Genomic DNA, 19,180 nt, shown 5'->3' on the forward strand with positions numbered 1-19,180 from the left:
ACCAACAGTCCAAAGTTGCACTTATGTTTTTGCTTATAACTTCTGATCCGTAAGTCCTAGAAACAAAATTCTTGCTTTCGCTTATTCATTGGCTCAAGACGATTTGATTGGACCCTATGGCGTCATTTTCCGTCATGAAAATTTTCCGCCATTTTGAATTATTCGTAAACTCTACTTTTTCGAACTCGTCCTAGGGCTTTTGTCCGATTGCCACAAAAATTGGTATGTATCATCTAGAGACACTCATGGCAAAAAGTTATCAAAAGAATTTCGATACATCAATCCGTTCTTGTATACCGCCTTAACGAATTTTACGTAGAGCGCAAAAAAACAGATTTTAGGCTGTATTTTCGTGAAACTTAGGCCTATTGACATGACACTTGGTACTTGTGATGCCAGTCAGGAACTAAGGGTGCATGCAGAGTTTCGTCACAGCGCCACCTAGTGGTCAGACATATGCTTTACATGCCTATAACTTTGGCTCCGATTGACGTATTTTCACGGGACTTGTTTCTTTGGAGTTCTGAATAGTTGCCGAGTCCAACGATACCAAACATGCCAGAATTCGCCTTACGGATAACCCTGCGCAGCAAAATAGCGCTTAAAAAACACGCGTGAATATCTCCGCGAGCGTTTTTCCGATCGACTCGAAAATACCATAGGAAGAAACTAACCTTACCTTCTGAACAAAAAGTTCTATTGGCGTTATATTAAAATTTTCATCAGAAATGGCCGAAAATTGCAAAAAACGAAAAATTACCTTCAAATTTTGTGTTTTTTAGACATAAATGGTTGTAACTTCGTAACGAAAACATATTTTTTCACCAGATTTGATACGCTGATGCATGAGCCCATTCTGAGGCTACACAAAAAAAATTGTGTGCTTGCACCACTAGATGGCCTTATAATTGAACAAAACCTTTGATAACAAGCCAGCCTTATGGTCATACAACTGTTTCTTAACTAAACTAAAGTGTATTGTCATAAAACTAGCTAGATGTAACACAATCATGACCTGATGTTGCATGCACAATTTTTTCATTGCGCCACCTACTGGTTTTGACATAGAATATGGTATTTTTGCCTAAAACTACTGCAACAACACATCTAAAACCATGAGTCTTCATGGATTATTCCTTTCAAGGATTGAACTATAATCACTGGTGAATGTCCATTTACTCTCTAGCAACCAATGAGAATACCTTATTAACGATTTTTGCAAAAGCTTTTTCTCTGCATCAGAACATCAGAGAGACATGGCGATGGTCTCTTTTCACTCATTTAAGTTGTTGTAACATGTTGTGACACGTTTTGTCACTGCAAACACCACTCACATGTTTTTCAGTGATCTAATGTTCCATGATTGTCAATAACAGAAGGACGATTGCAGTAGACAAAAACATAGATTATTTTTGTTGATTACTTTTGCGTTTTTTCATCTGAAATCATTAGGTTTACATAGGTTCTTTAGTCTGCTTATCCAAACTCAACTTTACTTAATTCTGTGCCCTTTTTGGCTTGACCCCGGTAATTGCTGCTTGCAGCTATATTTAGGGGTCAAGCCCCGAAGGGGCGAAGACCCCTATTGTATCCGTTAGTTTTCTTTTTATAATAATAATAATTATTATTATTAGTTATTCTTCTTCCGCCATTGCGGTCTATGGCAGCCCATAGAACCGTACGTAGGAAAGTTATGAAATTTGGCACACTGATAAAGGACAGTCCAAATATTATCCACAGCAAATTTGGAGTCTCTATCTCAAACCCGCTAGCGCCACCAACAGTCCAAAGTTGAACTTATGTTTTTGCTTATAACTTCTAATCAGTAAATCCTAGAAATGAAATTCTTGTTTCCTCTGATTCCTTGGCTCAAGACGATTCGAATGGACCCTATGACGTCATTTTCCGTCATGAAAATTTTTCCACCATTTTGAATTATTCGTAAAACCTACTTTTGCGAACTCGTCCTAGAGCTTTTGGCCGATTTCCACGAAAATTGGTATGCAGCATCTAGAGACACTCATGGCAAAAAGTTATTAAAATAATTTTGATAAACCAATCCGTTGTCGTATAGCGCATCAACGAATTTTACGTAGAGCGCAAAAAAACAGATTTTAGGCTGTATCTTCTCCAAACTTAGGCCTATTGACACAAATCTTGGTACTTGAGATGCCAGTCAGGAACTGAGGGAGCATGCACAGTTTCGTTGCAGCGCCACCTAGTGGCCAGACGAATGTTTTATAGGCCTATAACTTTGGCTATGATCATCATATTTACAAGGGACTGGTTTCCTTGGAGTTTTGAATAGTTGCCGAGTCCAACGATACCAAACATGCCAGGATTCGCCTTACGGTTAACCCTGTGCGGCAAAATAGCGCTTAAAAAACACGCGCAAATATCTCCGCGACCGTAATTCTGATCGACTCAAAAACACCATAAGAAGAAACTAACCTTACCTTCTGAACAAAAAGTTCTATTGGCGTTATATTAAAATTTTCATCAGAAATGGCCGAAAATTGCAAAAAACGAAAAATTACCTTTAAATTTTGTATTTTTTAGACATAAATGGTTATAACTTCGCAACGAAAAGAGATTTTTTCACCAGATTTGATACGCTGATGTACGACCACAGTTTGAGGCTACACAAAAAAAATTGCTTGCTTGCACCACTAGGTGGCGTTATAATTGAACAAAAACTGTGATATCAAGCCAGCCCTATGGTCATACAACTGTTTCTTCACTAAACTAAAGTGTATAGTCATAAAACTAGCTCAATGTAACGTAATCATGACCTGAAGTTGCATGCACAATTTTGTCACAGCGCCACCTAGTGGTTTTGAGATAGAAAATTGTAATTTTTGCCTAAAACTACTGCAACAAACACATCTAAAACCACAAGTCATTATGGATTATTCATTTCATGGCTTGGATTATAATCACTGGTGGATGTCAATTTACTGTCTAGCAACCAATGAGAATACCTTATCAACTGTTTTTGCAAGAGCTATATCTCTTCATCAGAACAGCGTAGAGACATGGGGGTGGGCTCTTTCGACTCATTAACACCACAGTAACATTTTGTGAGCTGAGTATTACCACTGCAATTTCCTTCAGTGTTCTAGTTGTCAATGCTCCTCAAGACGTGAGGGAGAGATTTCACTGAATTAGAACACAGCTTTTTTGCTGATTACCGTTATATTAATTTGTCTGAAATCAGGAGGTTTTGCTAGGTTTTTTAAACTGCTCATCCGGACTCAAGTTTACCTTCTTCTGTGCCCTTTTTGGCTTGACCCCGGTATCGCTGCTTGCAGCTATATTTAGGGGTCAAGCCCAGAATGGGCGAAGACCCCTATTGTATCTGTTAGTTTTCTTATTATTATTTATTCTTATTAGGGGTCAAGCCCCGAAGGGGCGTAGAACCCTATTGTATTTGTTAGTTTTCTTAATTTTATTATTAGGGGTCAAGCCCCGAAGGGGCGTAGAACCCTATTGTATTTGTTAGTTTTCTTTTTATAATAATTATTATTATTATTAGTTATTCTTCTTCCGCCATTGCGGTCTATGGCAGCCCATAGAACCGTACGTAGGAAAGTTATGAAATTTGGCACACTGATAAAGGACAGTCCAATGTGTCCCCACAGCAAATTTGGAGTCCCTATGTCTAACCCGCTAGCGCCACCAACAGTCCAAAGTTGCACTTATGTTTTTGTTTATAACTTCTGATCCGTAAGCCCTAGAAACAAAAATCTTGCTTCATCTGATTCCTTGGCTCAAGACGATTCGATTGGACCATATGACGTCATTTTCCGTTATGATAATTTTCCGCCATTTTGAATTATTAAGAAAACCTACTTTTTCGAACTCGTCCTAGAGCTTTTGTCCGATTGCTAAGAAAATTGGTATGCATCATCTTGAGACACTCATGGCAAAAAGTTATCAAAAGAATTTCGATACAGCAATCCGTTGTCGTATACCGCCTTAACAAATTTTACGTAGAGCGCAAAAAAACAGATTTTAGGCTGTATCTTTGTCAAACTTAGGCCTATTAACACGACACATGGTACTTGTGATGCCAGTCTGGAACTATGGGTGCATGCAGAGTTTCGTCACAGCGCCACCTAGTGGTCAGACTTATGCTTTACACGCCTATAACATTGGCTCCGATTGACGTATTTTCACGGGACTTGTTTCTTTGGAGTTCTGAATAGTTGCCGAGTCCAACGATTCCAAACATGCCAGAATTCGCCTTACTGTTAACCCTGCGCAGCAAAATAGCGCTTAAAAAACACGCGTGAATATCTCCGCGAGGGTTTTTCCGATCGACTCGAAAACACCATAGGAAGAAACTAACCTTACCTTCTGAACAAAAAGTTCTATTGGCATTATATTAAAATTTTCATCAGAAATGGCCGAAAATTGCAAAAAACGAAAAATTACCCTCAAATTTTGTGTTTTTTGTACATAAATGGTTGTAACTCCGTAACGAAAATATATTTTTTCACCAGAATTGAAACGCTGATGCATGAGCACATTCTGAGGCTACACAAAAAAAATTGTATTCTTGCACCACTAGATGGCCTTATAATTGAACAAAACCTTTGATAACAAGCCAGCCCTATGGTCATACAACTGTTTCTTCACTAAACTAAAGTGTATAGTCATAAAAGTAGCTAGATGTAACACAATCTTGACCTGATGTTGCATGCACAATTTTGTCATTGAGCCACCTAATGGTTCTGAGATGGAAATATGGCATTTTTGCCTAAAACTACTGCAACAACACATCTAAAACCATGAGTCATCATGGATTATTCCTTTCATGGCTTTGACTATGATCACTGGTGGTTGCCAATTCACTCCCTAGCAACCATTGAGAATACCTTATTAACCGTTTTTGCAAAAGCTATATCTCAGCATCAGAACATTTAACCTCTTTTAAAGGAGAATTGAAAAAAATGTTAATATACAAATAAGTTTATTTTGTAAATTTGTTATATTAAAATGATTTATGTATTGATTGTATTGTCTTGTTTGATCATGTAATATTATGTTTCATTTAATATAAGACCTTAGGGTCTTCTCACTCTCTCCCGCACAGTATTTTTTTTTCTTTTGTTTCCTTTTATGGATTTATTAAAGTTGTATTTTAAATGTGCAAATAAACAAATCAAAAAAATCAAAACATCGTAGAGACACGGGGATGGTCTCTTTTTTTACTAATTAAACTTGTTATAACATAATGTGACCCATGTTTTGCCACTGCAAACACCACTCACATGTCCATCAGTGCTCTAATGTTTCATGATTGTTAATAACAGAAGGACGATTGCAGTAGACAAGAACTTAGATTATTTTTGTTGATAACTTTTTTGTGTTTTCATCTAAAATTATTAGGTTTACCTAGGTTCTTCAATCTGCTTATCCAATCTCAATTTTACATCTTTTTGTGCCCTTTTCGGCTTGACCCCGGCATTGCTGCTTGCAGCTATATTTAGGGGTCAAGCCCCGAAGGGGCGTAGAACCCTATTGTTATTGTTAGTTTTCTTATTAGGGGTCAAGCCACGAAGTGGCGTAGACACCTATTGTATCTGTTAGTTTTCTTATTATTATTCTTCTTCCTTCTTCCTCCATTGAAGTCAATGGCAGCCCATAGAACCGTACGTAGGAAAGTTATGAAATTTGGCACACATGTAGAGGACGGTCTCAGAAGTTACTATAGCAACATTGGTGTGTCTGACTCAAACCCTCTAGCGCCACCAACAGTCCAAAAATCTACTTATGTTCATGCTCATAACTTCTGACCCGTGAGTCCTAGAAACTAAATTGTTGTTTCCTCTGAATCCTTGGCTCATGATGATTCAATTGCACACTTTGATGTCATTTGTGTCATGCATATCTTTCTGCCATTTTGAATTTTCCGTAAAACCTACTTTTTCGAACTCCTCCTAGAGCGTTTGTCTGATTTGCATGTCCTTTGGTATGTAGCATCTAGAGACACCCCAGACAAAAAGTTATCAAAAGCTTTTTGATAGACCAATGCATTCTCGTATAAATTGACAACATATATGGCGGCGAGCACGCCAAAACGGACGTGAGGCTGTATCTTCGCAACGCTTTGGTGTATTGACACGAAACTTGGTATATGTCATTACAGTCATGACCTGAGGGTGCCTGCAACGTTTTGTCACAGCGCCACCTAGTGGTCACCAGATTCAAAAAATGCCTATTTTCGCTTATAACTAGTTCAAACTTGAGTCTAAAATCATGAAGGTGGTCTTGTTAGATTCCTTGAGGCATGCCGAGTCAAACGATACCCAACGGTTTTCGGTCGGCCATTTTGGGTGTCGGCCATTTTGGGTGTCGGCCATTTTGAATTTTCTCATTAAGTTCAGTATTTCACAAAGAGAATGGCGTATCGCTACGAAATTTGGCATGGTTCATCAGTGACATGTTCTGAGCGCACCAATAAATCTTTAGGACGGCGCCACCTAGTGGTCAGGATATGTAAAGAAATTGTTTAAAATCTTTATATCATTTGATTAAATTGCCACACTGACATAAGACTTCACTCTGTTGATTCCTTGGCTCATGCTGAGTCCGACTGTACCAAATATGTCTGAGTCAAACCTACTTCCTGTCGGCCATTTTGAATTATATTGAACACCTACTTTTTCGAACTCCTCCTAGAGCGCTCGTGTGATTGGCTTGATTTTTGGTATGCATCATCTAGAGACACTCCAGACAAAAAGTTATCAAAAGCTTTTCAGTAGACCTGTCCGTTGTCGTATAACGCATCAAAGAATGCGAGGACGTGCACGCCAAAATGTGTTTGAGCCTGTATCTTCGCAAAACTTTTGCGTATTAATATGAGACTTGGTATATGTCATAACAGTGATGCCCTGAGGGTGCATGCAGCATTTCGTCACACTGCCCCCTACTGGTCAAGAGACATAAGAAATGTCTATTTTTGCTTATAACTACTGCAAACTTGAATATAAAATTATGAAAGTCGTCTTGTTAGATTTCGTGAGGCATGCCGAGTCAAACGATACCAAATGGTTTTTGATCGGCCATTTTGTGTGTCGGCCATTTTGAATTTTTTCTTTAAGTTCAAGTATTTCAGAAACGCAATTGCGTATTGTTATAAAAACTTGGTATGGTTCATCAGGAACATGTTCTGAGAGGACTTGTAAACTTTTTGGTGCCCCCTAGTGGTCAAAAAGATTTGAGGCTATATCTCTGCATCTCTTCATCGTATTTACACCAAATTTGTTGGGTGTTATTACAGTAATGTTCCGAGTCACCATCTATTGTTTTAGCCAGTGCCCCCTAGTGATCAAGACATTTGAGGCTATATCTCCATATCGCTTTATCGTATTTACACTAAATTTGGTATGTGTCATCACAGTCATGACCTGAGGCGCCATTTATTGTTTCGGCACAGCGCCACCTAGTGGTCTCAAGATACAAAAAATTGCTATTTTTTTCCTAAAACTAATGCAAACTTAGATCTTACATCATGACAGTCATCACGTATGAATCATTTTTTGCCATGTTTGGCTTGACCCCGGTATCGCTGCTTGCAGCTATATTTAGGGGTCAAGCCCCGAAGGGGCGTAGAACCCTATTGTTATTGTTAGTTTTCTTATTATTATTATTATTATTGTTATTCTTGTTCCTCGTTCTTCCACCCAAAAGTCAATGGCAGCCCATAGAACCGTACATAGGAAAGTTATGAAATTTGGCACACATGTAGAGGACAGTCATAGAAGTTACTATAGCAACATTGGTGTGTCTGACTCAAACCCTCTAGCGCCACCATCAGTCCAAAAATCCACTTATGTTCATGATCATTACTTCTGACCCGTGAGTCCTAGAAACTAAATTCTTGTTTCCTCTGAATCCTTGGCTCATGATGATTCAGTTGCATATGTTGATGTCATTTGTGTCATGCAAATCTTTCCGCCATTTTGAATTTTCCGTAAAACCTACTTTTTCGAACTCCTCCTAGACCGTCCGTCTGATTTGCATGTCCTTTGGTATGTAGCATCTAGAGACACCCCAGACAAAAAGTTATCAAAAGCTTTTTGATAGACCAATGCGTTCTCGTATACAGTGACAACATACAAGGCGGCGAGCACGCCAAAACGGACGTGAGGCCGTATCTTCGCAAAACTTTATTGTATCGACACGAAACTTGGTATATGTCATTACAGTCATGACCTGAGGGTGCCTGCAACGTTTCGTCACAGCGCCACCTAGTGGTCACGAAATTAGAAAAATGCCTATTTTTGCTTATAACTACTTCAAACTTGAGTCTAAAATCATGAAGGTGGTCTTGTTAGATTCCTTGAGGCATGCCGAGTCAAACGATACCAAACGGTTTTCGGTCGGCCATTTTGGGTGTCGGCCATTTTGAATTTTCTTATTAAGTTCAGTATTTCACAAACAGAATGGCGTATCGCTACGAAATTTGGCATGGTTCATCAGTGACATGTTCTGAGCGCACCTATAAATCTTTAGGACAGCGCCACCTAGTGGTCAGGATATGTAACTAAATTGTTTAAAATCTTTATATCATTTGATTAAATTGCCACACTGACATAAGACTTCACTCTATTGATTCCTTGGCTCATGCTGAGTCCGACCGTACCAAATATGTCTGAGTCAAACCTACTTCCTGTCGGCCATTTTGAATTATATTGAACACCTACTTTTTCGAACTCCTCCTAGAGCGCTCGTGTGATTGGCTTGATTTTTGGTATGCATCATCTACAGACACTCTAGACAAAAAGTTATCAAAAGCTTTTCGGTAGACCTATCCGTTGTCGTATCACGCATCAAAGAATGAGAGGGCGAGCACGCCAAAATGTGTTTGAGCCTGTATCTTCGCAAAACTTTTGCGTATTGATATGAGACTTGGTATATGTCATAACAGTGATGACCTGAGGGTGCATGCACCATTTCGTCACACTGCCCCCTACTGGTCACGAGATATAAAAAATGTCTATTTCTGTTTATAACTACTGCAAACTTGAAAGTAAAATTATGAGACTGGTCTTGTTAGATTTCTTGAGGCATGCCGAGTCAAACGATACCAAATGGTTTTTGGTCGGCCATTTTGTGTGTCGGCCATTTTGAATTTTTTCTTTAAGTTCAAGTATTTCAGAAACGCAATTGCGTATTGTTATGAAACTTGGTATGGTTCATCAGCAACATCTTCTGGGAGGACTTGTAAACTTTTCGGCGCCCCCTAGGGGTCAAGAGATTTGAAGCTATATCTCTGCATCTCTTTATCGTATTTACACCAAATTTGGTGGGTGTCATCACAATCAAGACCTGAGTCACAATTTATTGTTTGGTCAGTGCCCCCTAGTGGTCAAGTCATTTAAGGCTATATTTCCGTATCGGTTTATCGTATTTACACTTAATTTGGTATGTGTCATCACAGTCATGACCTGAGGCACCATCTATTGTTTCGGCACAGCGCCACCTAGTGGTCTCAAGATACGAAAAAATTGCTATTTTTTTCATAAAACTAATGCAAAATTAGATCTTAAATCATGACAGTCATCACGTATGAATCATTTTTTGCCATTTTTGGCTTGACCCCGGTATCGCTGCTTGCAGCTATATTTATATATTATTCTTCTTCTTGTTCTTCCGCCATTAAAGTCTATGGCAGCCCATAGAACCGTACATAGGAAAGTTATGAAATTTGGCACACATGTAGAGGACGGTCTTAGAAGTTACTATAGCAACATTGGTGTGTCTGACTCAAACCCTCTAGCGCCACCAACAGTCCAAAAATCCACTTATGTTCATGCTCATAACTTCTGACCCGTGAGTCCTAGAAACTAAATTCTTGTTTCCTCTGAATCCTTGGCTCATGATGATTCAAATGAACACATTGATGTCATTTGTGTCATGCACATCTTTCCGCCATTTTGAATTTTCCGTAAAACCTACTTTTTCGAACTCCTCCTAGAGCGATTGTCCGATTTGCATGTCTTTTGGTATCTAGCATCTAGAGACACCCCTGACAAAAAGTTATCAAAAGCTTTTTGATAGACCAATGCGTTCTCGTATACCGTGACAACATATACGGCGGCGAGCACGCCAAAACGGACGTGAGGCCGTATCTTCGCAACACTTTGGTGTATCGACACGAAACTTGGTATATGTCATTACAGTCATGACCTGAGGGTGCCTGCAACATTTCGTCACAGCGCCACCTAGTGGTCACGAGATTCAAAAAATGCCTATTTTTGCTTATAACTACTTCAAACTTGAGTCTAAAATCATGAAGTTGGTCTTGTTAGATTCCTTGAGGCATGCCGAGTCAAACGATATCAAACGGTTTTCGGTCGGCCATTTTGGGTGTCGGCCATTTTGAATTTTCCCATTAAGTTCAGTATTTCACAAACAGAATGGCGTATCGCTACGAAATTTGGCATGGTTCATCAGAGACATGTTCTGAGCGCACATATAAATCTTTAGGACGGCGCCACCTAGTGGTCAGGATATGTAAAGAAATTGTTTAAAATCTTTATTTCATTTGATTAAATTGACACACTGACATGAGACTTCACTCTATTGATTCCTTGGCTCGTGCTGAGTCCGACTGTACCAAATATGTCTGAGTCAAACCTACTTCCTGTGGGCCATTTTGAATTATATTAAACACCTACTTTTTCGAACTCCTCCTAGAGCGCTCGTTTGATTGGCTTGATTTTTGGTAGGCATCATCTAGAGACACTCCAGACAAAAAGTTATCAAAAGCTTTTTGGTAGACCTATCCGTTGTCGTATAACGCATCAAAGAATGCGTGGGCGAGCACGCCAAAATGTGTTTGAGCCTGTATCTTCGCAAAACTTTTGCGTATTAATATGACACTTGGTATATGTCATAACAGTGATGACCTGAGGGTGCATGCACCATTTCGTCACACTGCCCCCTATTGGTCACGAGATATAAAAAATGTCTATTTTTGCTTATAACTACTGCAAACTTGAATGTAAAATTATGAGACTGGTCTTGTTAGATTTCGTGAGGCATGCCGAGTCAAACGATACCAAATGGTTTTTGGTCGGCCATTTTGTGTGTCGGCCATTTTGAATTTTTCTTTAAGTTCAAGTATTTCAGAAACGCAATTGCGTATTGTTATGAAACTTGGTATGGTTCATCAGCAACATGTTCTGGGAGGACTTGTAAACTTTCCGGTGCCCCCTAGTGGTCAAGAGATTTGAAGCTATATCTCTGCATCTCTTTATCGTATTTACACCAAATTTGGTGGGTGTCATCACAATCAAGACCTGAGTCACAATTTATTTTTTGGTCAGTGCCCCCTAGTGGTCAAGTCCTTTAAGGCTATATCTCTGCATCTCTTTATTGTATTTACACCAAATTTGGTGGGTGTCATCACAATCAAGACCTGAGTCACAATTTATTTTTTGGTCAGTGCCCCCTAGTGGTCAAGTCATTTAAGGCTATATCTCCGTATCGCTTTATTGTATTTACACTAAATTTGGTATGTGTCATCACAGTCATGACCTGAGGCACCATCTATTCTTTCGGCACAGTGCCACCTAGTGGTCTCAAGATACGAAAAAATAGCTTTTTTTCATAAAACTAATGCAAACTTAGATCTTAAATCATGACAGTCATCACGTATGAATCATTTTTTGCCATGTTTGGCTTGACCCCGGTATCGCTGCTTGCAGCTATATTTATTATTATTATTATATATTATTCTTCTTCTTGTTCTTCCGCCATTAAAGTCAATGGCAGCCCATAGAACCGTACGTAGGAAAGTTATGAAATTTGGCACACATGTAGAGGACAGTCTCAGAAGTTACTATAGCAACATTGGTGTGTCTGACTCAAACCCTCTAGCGCCACCAACAGTCCAAAAATCCACTTATGTTCATGCTCATAACTTCTGACCCGTGAGTCCTAGAAACTAAATTCTTGTGTCCTCTGAATCAGTGGCTCATGATGATTCAAATGCACACATTGATGTCATTTGTGTCATGCACATCTTTCCGCCATTTTGAATTTTTCGTAAAACCTACTTTTTCGAACTCCTCCTAGACCGTTTGTCCGATTTGCATGTCCTTTGGTATGTAGCATCTAGAGACACCCCAGACAAAAAGTTATCAAAAGCTTTTTGATAGACCAATGCGTTCTCGTATACAGTGACAACATACAAGGCGGCGAGCACGCCAAAACGGACGTCAGGCCGTATCTTCGTAAAACTTCATTGTATCGACACGAAACTTGGTATATGTCATTACAGTCATGACCTGAGGGTGCCTGCAACGTTTCGTCACAGCGCCACCTAGTGGTCACGAGATTCGAAAAATGCCTATTTTCGCTTATAACTACTTCAAACTTGAGTCTAAAATCATGAAGGTGGTCTTGTTAGATTCCTTGAGGCATGCCGAGTCAAACGATACCAAACGGTTTTTGGTCGGCCATTTTGGGTGTCGGCCATTTTGAATTTTCTCATTAAGTTCAGTATTTGCGTATGCTATGAAATTTGGCATGGTTCATCAGTGACATGTTCTGAGCGCACCTATAAATCTTTAAGACAGCGCCACCTAGTGGTCAGGATATGTAAATATATTGTTTAAAATCTTTATAGTATTTGATTCAATTGCCACACTGACATAAGACTTCACTCTATTGATTCCTTGGCTCATGCTGAGTCCGACTGTACCAAATATGTCTGAGTCAAACCTACTTCCTGTCGGCCATTTTGAATTATATTGAACACCTACTTTTTCGAACTCCTCCTAGAGCGCTCGTGTGATTGGCTTGATTTTTGGTATGCATCATCTAGAGACACTCCAGACAAAAAGTTATCAAAAGCTTTTCGGTAGACCTATCCGTTGTCGTATAACGCATCAAAGAATGCGAGGGCGAGCACGCCAAAATGAGTTTGAGCCTGTATCTTCGCAAAACTTTCGCGTATTGATATGAGACTTGGTATATGTCATAACAGTGATGACGTAAGGGTGCATGCACTGTTTCATCACAGCGCCCCCTGGTGTTCACGAGATATAAAAAAATTCTATTTTTGCTTATAACTACTGCAAACTTGAATGTAAAATTATGAGACTGGTCTTGTTACATTTCGTAAGGCATGCCGAGTCAAACGATACCAAATGGTTTTTGGTCGGCCATTTTGTGTGTCGGCCATTTTGAATTTTTTCTTTAAGTTCAAGTATTTCACAAATGCAATTGCGTATTGTTATGAAACTTGGTGTGGTTCATCAGCAACATGTTCTGAGAGGACTTGTAAACTTTTCGGCGCCCCCTAGTGGTCAAGAGATTTGAAGCTATATCTCTGCATCTCTTTATCGTATTTACACCAAATTTGGTGGGTGTCATCACAATCAAGGCCTGAGTCAAAATTTATTGTTTGGTCAGTGCCCCCTAGTGGTCAAGTCATTTAAGGATATATCTTCGTATCGCTTTATCGTATTTACACTAAATTTAGTATGTGTCATCACAGTCATGTCCTGAGGCACCATCTATTGTTTCGGCACAGCACCACCTAGTGGTCTCAAGATACACAATTTTTTTTTTCATAAAACTAATGCAAACTTAGACCTTAAATCATGACAGTCATCACGTATGAATCATTTTTTGCCATGTTTGGCTTGACCCCGGTATCGCTGCTTGCAGCTATATTTATTAGTTATTCTTCTTCTTCCGCCATTGCGGTCTATGGCAGCCCATAGAACCGTACGTAGGAAAGTTATGAAATTTGGCACACTGATAGAGGACAGTCCAATGTGTTCCCACAGCAAATTTGGAGTCTCTATGTCTAACCCGCTAGCGCCACCAACAGTCCAAAATTGCACTTATGTTTTTGCTTATAACTTCTGATCCGTAAGCCCTAGAAACAAAATTCTTGCTTCTTCTGATTCCTTGGCTCAAGACGATTCGATTGGACCCTATGTCGTCATTTTCCGTCATGAAAATTTTTCCGCCATTTTGAATTATTCGTAAAACCTACTTTTTCGAACTCGTCCTAGAGCTTTTGTCCGATTGCCACGAAAATCGGTATGTATCATCTTGAGACACTCATGGCAAAAAGTTATCAAAAGAATTTTGATACAGCAATCCGTTGTCGTATACCGCCTTAACGAATTTAACGTAGAGCACAAAAAAACAGATTTTAGGTTGTATCTTCGTCAAACTTAGCCCTATTGACACGACACTTGATACTTGTGATGTCAGTCAGGAGCTGAGGGGGCATGAACAGTTTCGTCGCAGCGCCACCTAGTGGCCAGACCAATGCTTTACATGCCTATAACTTTGGCCCCGATTGACATATTTTCACGGGACTTGTTTCTTTAGAGTTCTGGGTAGTTGCCGAGTCCAACGATACCAAACATGCAAGAATCCGCCTTACGGTTAACCCTGCGCAGCAAAATAGCGCTTAAAAAACATGTGTGAATATCTCCGCGAACGTTTTTCCGATCGACTCGAAAACACCATAGGAAGAAACTAACCTTACCTTCTGAACAAAAAGTTCTATTGGCGTTATATTAAAATTTTCATCAGAAATTGCCGAAAAATGCAAAAAACGAAAAAGTAACTTCAAATTTTGTGTTTTTTACACATAAATGGTTGTAACTTCGTAACGAAAAGAGATTTTTTCACCAGATTTGATACGCTGATGTATGAGCACATTCTGAGGCCACACAAAAAAAATTGTATGCTTTCACCACTAGATGGCCTTATAATTGAACAAAACCTTTGATAACAAGCCAGCCCTATGGTCATACAACTGTTTCTTAACTAAACTAAAGTGTATAGACATAATAGTAGCTAGATGTAACACAATCATGACCTGATGTTGCATGCGCAATTTTGTCATTTTGCCACCTACTGGTTTTGAGATAGAATATGGTATTTTTGCCTAAAACTACTGCAACAACACATCTAAAACCAGGAGTCATCATGGATTATTCCTTTCATGGCTTTGACTATAATCACTGGTGGTTGCCAATTGACTCCCTAGCAACCATTGAGAATACCTTATCAACCGTTTTTGCAAAAGCTATATCTCTGCATCAGAACATCGTAGAGACATGGGGGTGGTCTCTTTTGACTCAATAAACTTGCTGTAACATGATGTGACCTACGTTTTACCACTGCAAACACCACTCACATGTCCTTCAGTGCTCTAAAGTTCCATGATTGTCAATAACAGAAGGACGATTGCAGTAGACAAGAACATAGATTATTTTTGTTGATAACTTTTTAGTTTTTTCATCTAAAATTATTAGGTTTACCTAGGTTCTTCAATCTGCTTATCCAATCTCAATTTTACATCCTTTGTGCCCTTTTCGGCTTGACCCCGGCATTGCTGCTTGCAGCTATATTTAGGGGTCAAGCCCTGAAGGGGCGAAGACCCCTATTGTATTTGTTAGTTTTCTTATTATTATTATAATTATTATTCTGCTTCTTCTTCTTCTTCCGCCATTGCGGTCTATGGCAGCCCATAGAACCGTACGTAGGAAAGTTATGAAATTTGGCACACTGATAAAGGACAGTCCAATGTGTCCCCATAGCAAATTTGGAGTCTGTATGTCTAACCCGCTAGCGCCACCAACAGTCCAAAGTTGCACTTACATTTTTGCTTATAACTTCTGACCCGTACGTCCTAGAAATTAAATTCTTGTTTCCTCTGATTCCTTGGCTCAAGACGATTCGACTGGACCCTATGGCGTCATTTTCCGTCATGAAAATTTTTCCGCCATTTTGAAAAGTTCGTAAAACCTACTTTTGCGAACTCGTCCTAGAGCTTTTGCCCGATTTCGACGAAAATCGGTATGTAGCATCTACAGACCCTCACGGCAAAAAGTTATGGAATTCATGTCAGTTCGTCAATCCGTTTACGTAAACCGCGTCAACGAATTTTACGTAGAGCGCAAAAAAACAGATTTTAGGCTGTATCTTTGCCAAACTTAAGCCTATTGACACGATACTTGGTACTTGTGATGCCAGTTAGGAACTACGGGAGCATGCAGAGTTTCGTCGCAGCGCCACCTAGTGGCCAGACGAATGATTTATACGCCTATAACTTTGGCTGTGATCAATGTATGTTCATGGGACCTGTTTCCTTGGAGTTTTGAATAGTTGCCGAGTCCAACGATACCAAACATGCCAGAATTCGTCTTACGGTTAACCCTGCGCAGCAAAATAGCGCTTAAAAAACACACGCGAATATCTCCGCGAGCGTTATTCCGATCGACTCGAAAACACCATAGGAAGAAACTAACCTTACCTTCTGAACAAAAAGTTCTATTGGCGTTATATTAAAATTTTTATCAGAAATGGCCGAAAAATGCAAAAAACGAAAAATTACCTTCAAATTTTGTGTTTTTTACACATATATGGTTGTAACTTCGTAACGAAAAAAGATGTTTTCACCAGATTTGATACGCTGATGTATGAGCACATTCTGAGGCCACACAAAAAAAATTGTATGCTTGCACCACTAGATGGCCTTATAATTGAACAAAACCTTTGATAACAAGCCAGCCTTATGGTCATACAACTGTTTCTTAACTAAACTAAAGTGTATAGTCATAAAACTAGCTAGATGTAACACAATCATGACCTGATGTTGCATGCACAATTTTGTCTTTGCGCCACCTACTGGTTTTGAGATAGAATATGGTATTTTTGCCTAAAACTACTGCAACAACACATCTAAAACCATGAGTCATCATGGATTATTCATTTCATGGCTTTGACTATAATCACTGGATGTTGCCAATTAACTCCCTAGCAACCATTGAGAATACCTTATCAACCGTTTTTGCAAAAGCAATATCTCTGCATCAGAACATCGTAGAGACACGGGGATGGTCTCTTTTGACTAATTAAACTTGTTATAACATGATGTGACCCATGTTTTGCCACTGCAAACACCACTCACATGTCATTCAGTGCTCTAGTGTTCCATGATTGTCAATAACAGAAGGACGATTGCAGTAGACAAGAACTTAGATTATTTTTGTTGATAACTTTTTGTTTTTTCATCTAAAATTATAAGATTTACCTAGGTTCTTCAAGCTGCTTATCCGATCTCAATTTTACATCCTTCTGTGCCCTTTTCGGCTTGACCCCGGCATTGCTGCTTGCAGCTATATTTGTTAATTGAAATCTTATTTATTCAGCTTTCAGATAATACATTTTAAAAAATGTACCCATGTGACTGGTTTTGTGGTCCAGGTTTAAATTTTGTTGTCTTAAACAATGAGGTTCATACGTTTTAAGGTGTGGTCTAAGTGTCCATATACTTTTTGGGGATCAATGTGTAATACAGTAAGGAATGAGCGTACCTCCACTCAGAAGTTTCATGACCAGCCAGAGTTCATCTTTCACAACAAATGACGTATAATAGGTCACCACGTTTGGATGGTTACATTGGCTCATGGCTTGAATCTCTTTCTGTGGAGACAGATGGAGTTTACTGAGTTTAGATAAACAAAACATTCTCAAAACAACTCTCATATAAATCCACATACTGTATAAGTTTGACTAGAAAATATTGAAATAGTATATGTAAGGAATAAAGCCAGTTTATAAGAACAGGGGTTGTGTTTTGAAATATCAGGCACATTTTAATTCTGATCCCAGCCAACTAAAGTGTGAATCAATAGCCTCTTACACACAGTAATTCTGGTAAATTACCATGAATTTACCAGAATGAATTTACCAGTAAATACAACAATGTGCTGTTCACACATGCAGTGACATTCCGTCTTTTTACCAGTAAGACATCATTCACACATCAGTATCAAAATACCGGTAAATTCGTTGAGAAAGTGGAAGTACCTGTGGCGCGCGTTGAGCTCAGTGTTGTATTTGTAAACAATCCACGTCGTTCATATCCACGGTCCGTATTTTGTTGTTTTTACGTCTGTGGTAAACTCTGACAGTCGCGAAGTTGCTCATGACCAAACAACATTGAATGAGGCGACGTCAAACCGAAAATGCGTTTTTAACAACAGTACTGCTTGCACTTTAGGCTTCACAGAGAGCGTGCTAAGGACGTCGGCAATTCGGCGGTAAGCTGTTTTAAAACACTTTGGTGAAGAAATGTGGACATAAACTTCAGGTGTGCTCGACTTTCAAGCAGCGTGTGTGTGGAAACGTCCGTAAAACAGTGCGGGGGTAAACGCGTCATCTGTATTAAAACATTATGATTGGTCTGAAGCTGTCAGCGCGGTCTGATGTCGTCCGTTCTAAATGCCGGTATTCCTGTATTTTTCGTTCACACATAGCGCTTACCGGTAAATTACTGGTAATCTTCCAACCTGTCTTACTGGTAAATTGGGAGCACTGATTTACCGGAAAGGTTCTGTTCACACATGACATGTTAACGGCAATTTACCAGTAAATTACCAGTAAAGACTGTATGTGTGAAAGGGACTAATGTTTCATTTCTAAAGTTGGTTTGAAAACTCATTCTAACATGCATAGCAAAAAAATAGTTTTGCACATTCAAGCAAGTTAGTCTAAATGTATTCATTTTTCTCAGACCTTTCATCTAAAACAATGATCATGATCCTTTTAAGATTTTGCAAAAGAGCAAAACCTAAAGAAAATCAAAAACGTGCCATCTGTGCTTCGGCATGCATTTCCACAATCCCATATTTCAGTGTCTGCCAATATGAGTCAATCTGAGAGATGTTTATTGTAGTTTCCCAATGCAATGAATAAATGTGTTTTTACAGCAGAAGAGTCATTCATCAAAGCATCACTCTCTGCCCTCACACCATCAAACACAGATCAATGGAAAACAAATCACTCGTATCTGTGTATATATAAGATGTTTCTATGAATCCCACACTTTATATTATAGGATGTCTCGTGTTGACAAATCACATTTAACTCTTTTTTTTATCCTGTATGAAATGTTTCTTTAGCATTCATATGCATTTATATTGCAAAACCCAAAAAGACAGATAAAAGATTATAAGAATGTAAAAGACCTAGATGAAGAAGTTTATTGGGTTCAGCAGGGTCAGAGATTAAACATCAAACATCAACATCTCAAACCTTTTATAATGTTATATTTTACAATTTTTAAGTTCCAGTTTTAACAGCTGTGGCCTCTATAACCCCATTCCCACAGCACTTTGGTCCC

At 39.0% G+C, this 19,180-nt stretch overlaps 1 protein-coding gene across 3 annotated transcripts in view; it reads right to left on the reverse strand.

Moving 5' to 3' along the window:
• The window catches only part of stk39 (serine threonine kinase 39), a 137,898-nt gene that overhangs the window by 107,821 nt on the left and 10,897 nt on the right, over positions 1-19,180 (reverse strand). For all 3 annotated transcript variants that reach the window (XM_055215240.2, XM_055215241.2, XM_055215239.2), the window contains one exon: positions 17,370-17,478. In XM_055215240.2, coding sequence (XP_055071215.2) covers positions 17,370-17,478 — 109 coding nt within the window. The remainder of the gene's footprint in view (positions 1-17,369; positions 17,479-19,180) is intronic.

This window comes from Misgurnus anguillicaudatus, chromosome 17 (genome assembly GCF_027580225.2).
Source record: "Misgurnus anguillicaudatus chromosome 17, ASM2758022v2, whole genome shotgun sequence".
NCBI lineage: Eukaryota > Metazoa > Chordata > Actinopteri > Cypriniformes > Cobitidae > Misgurnus > Misgurnus anguillicaudatus.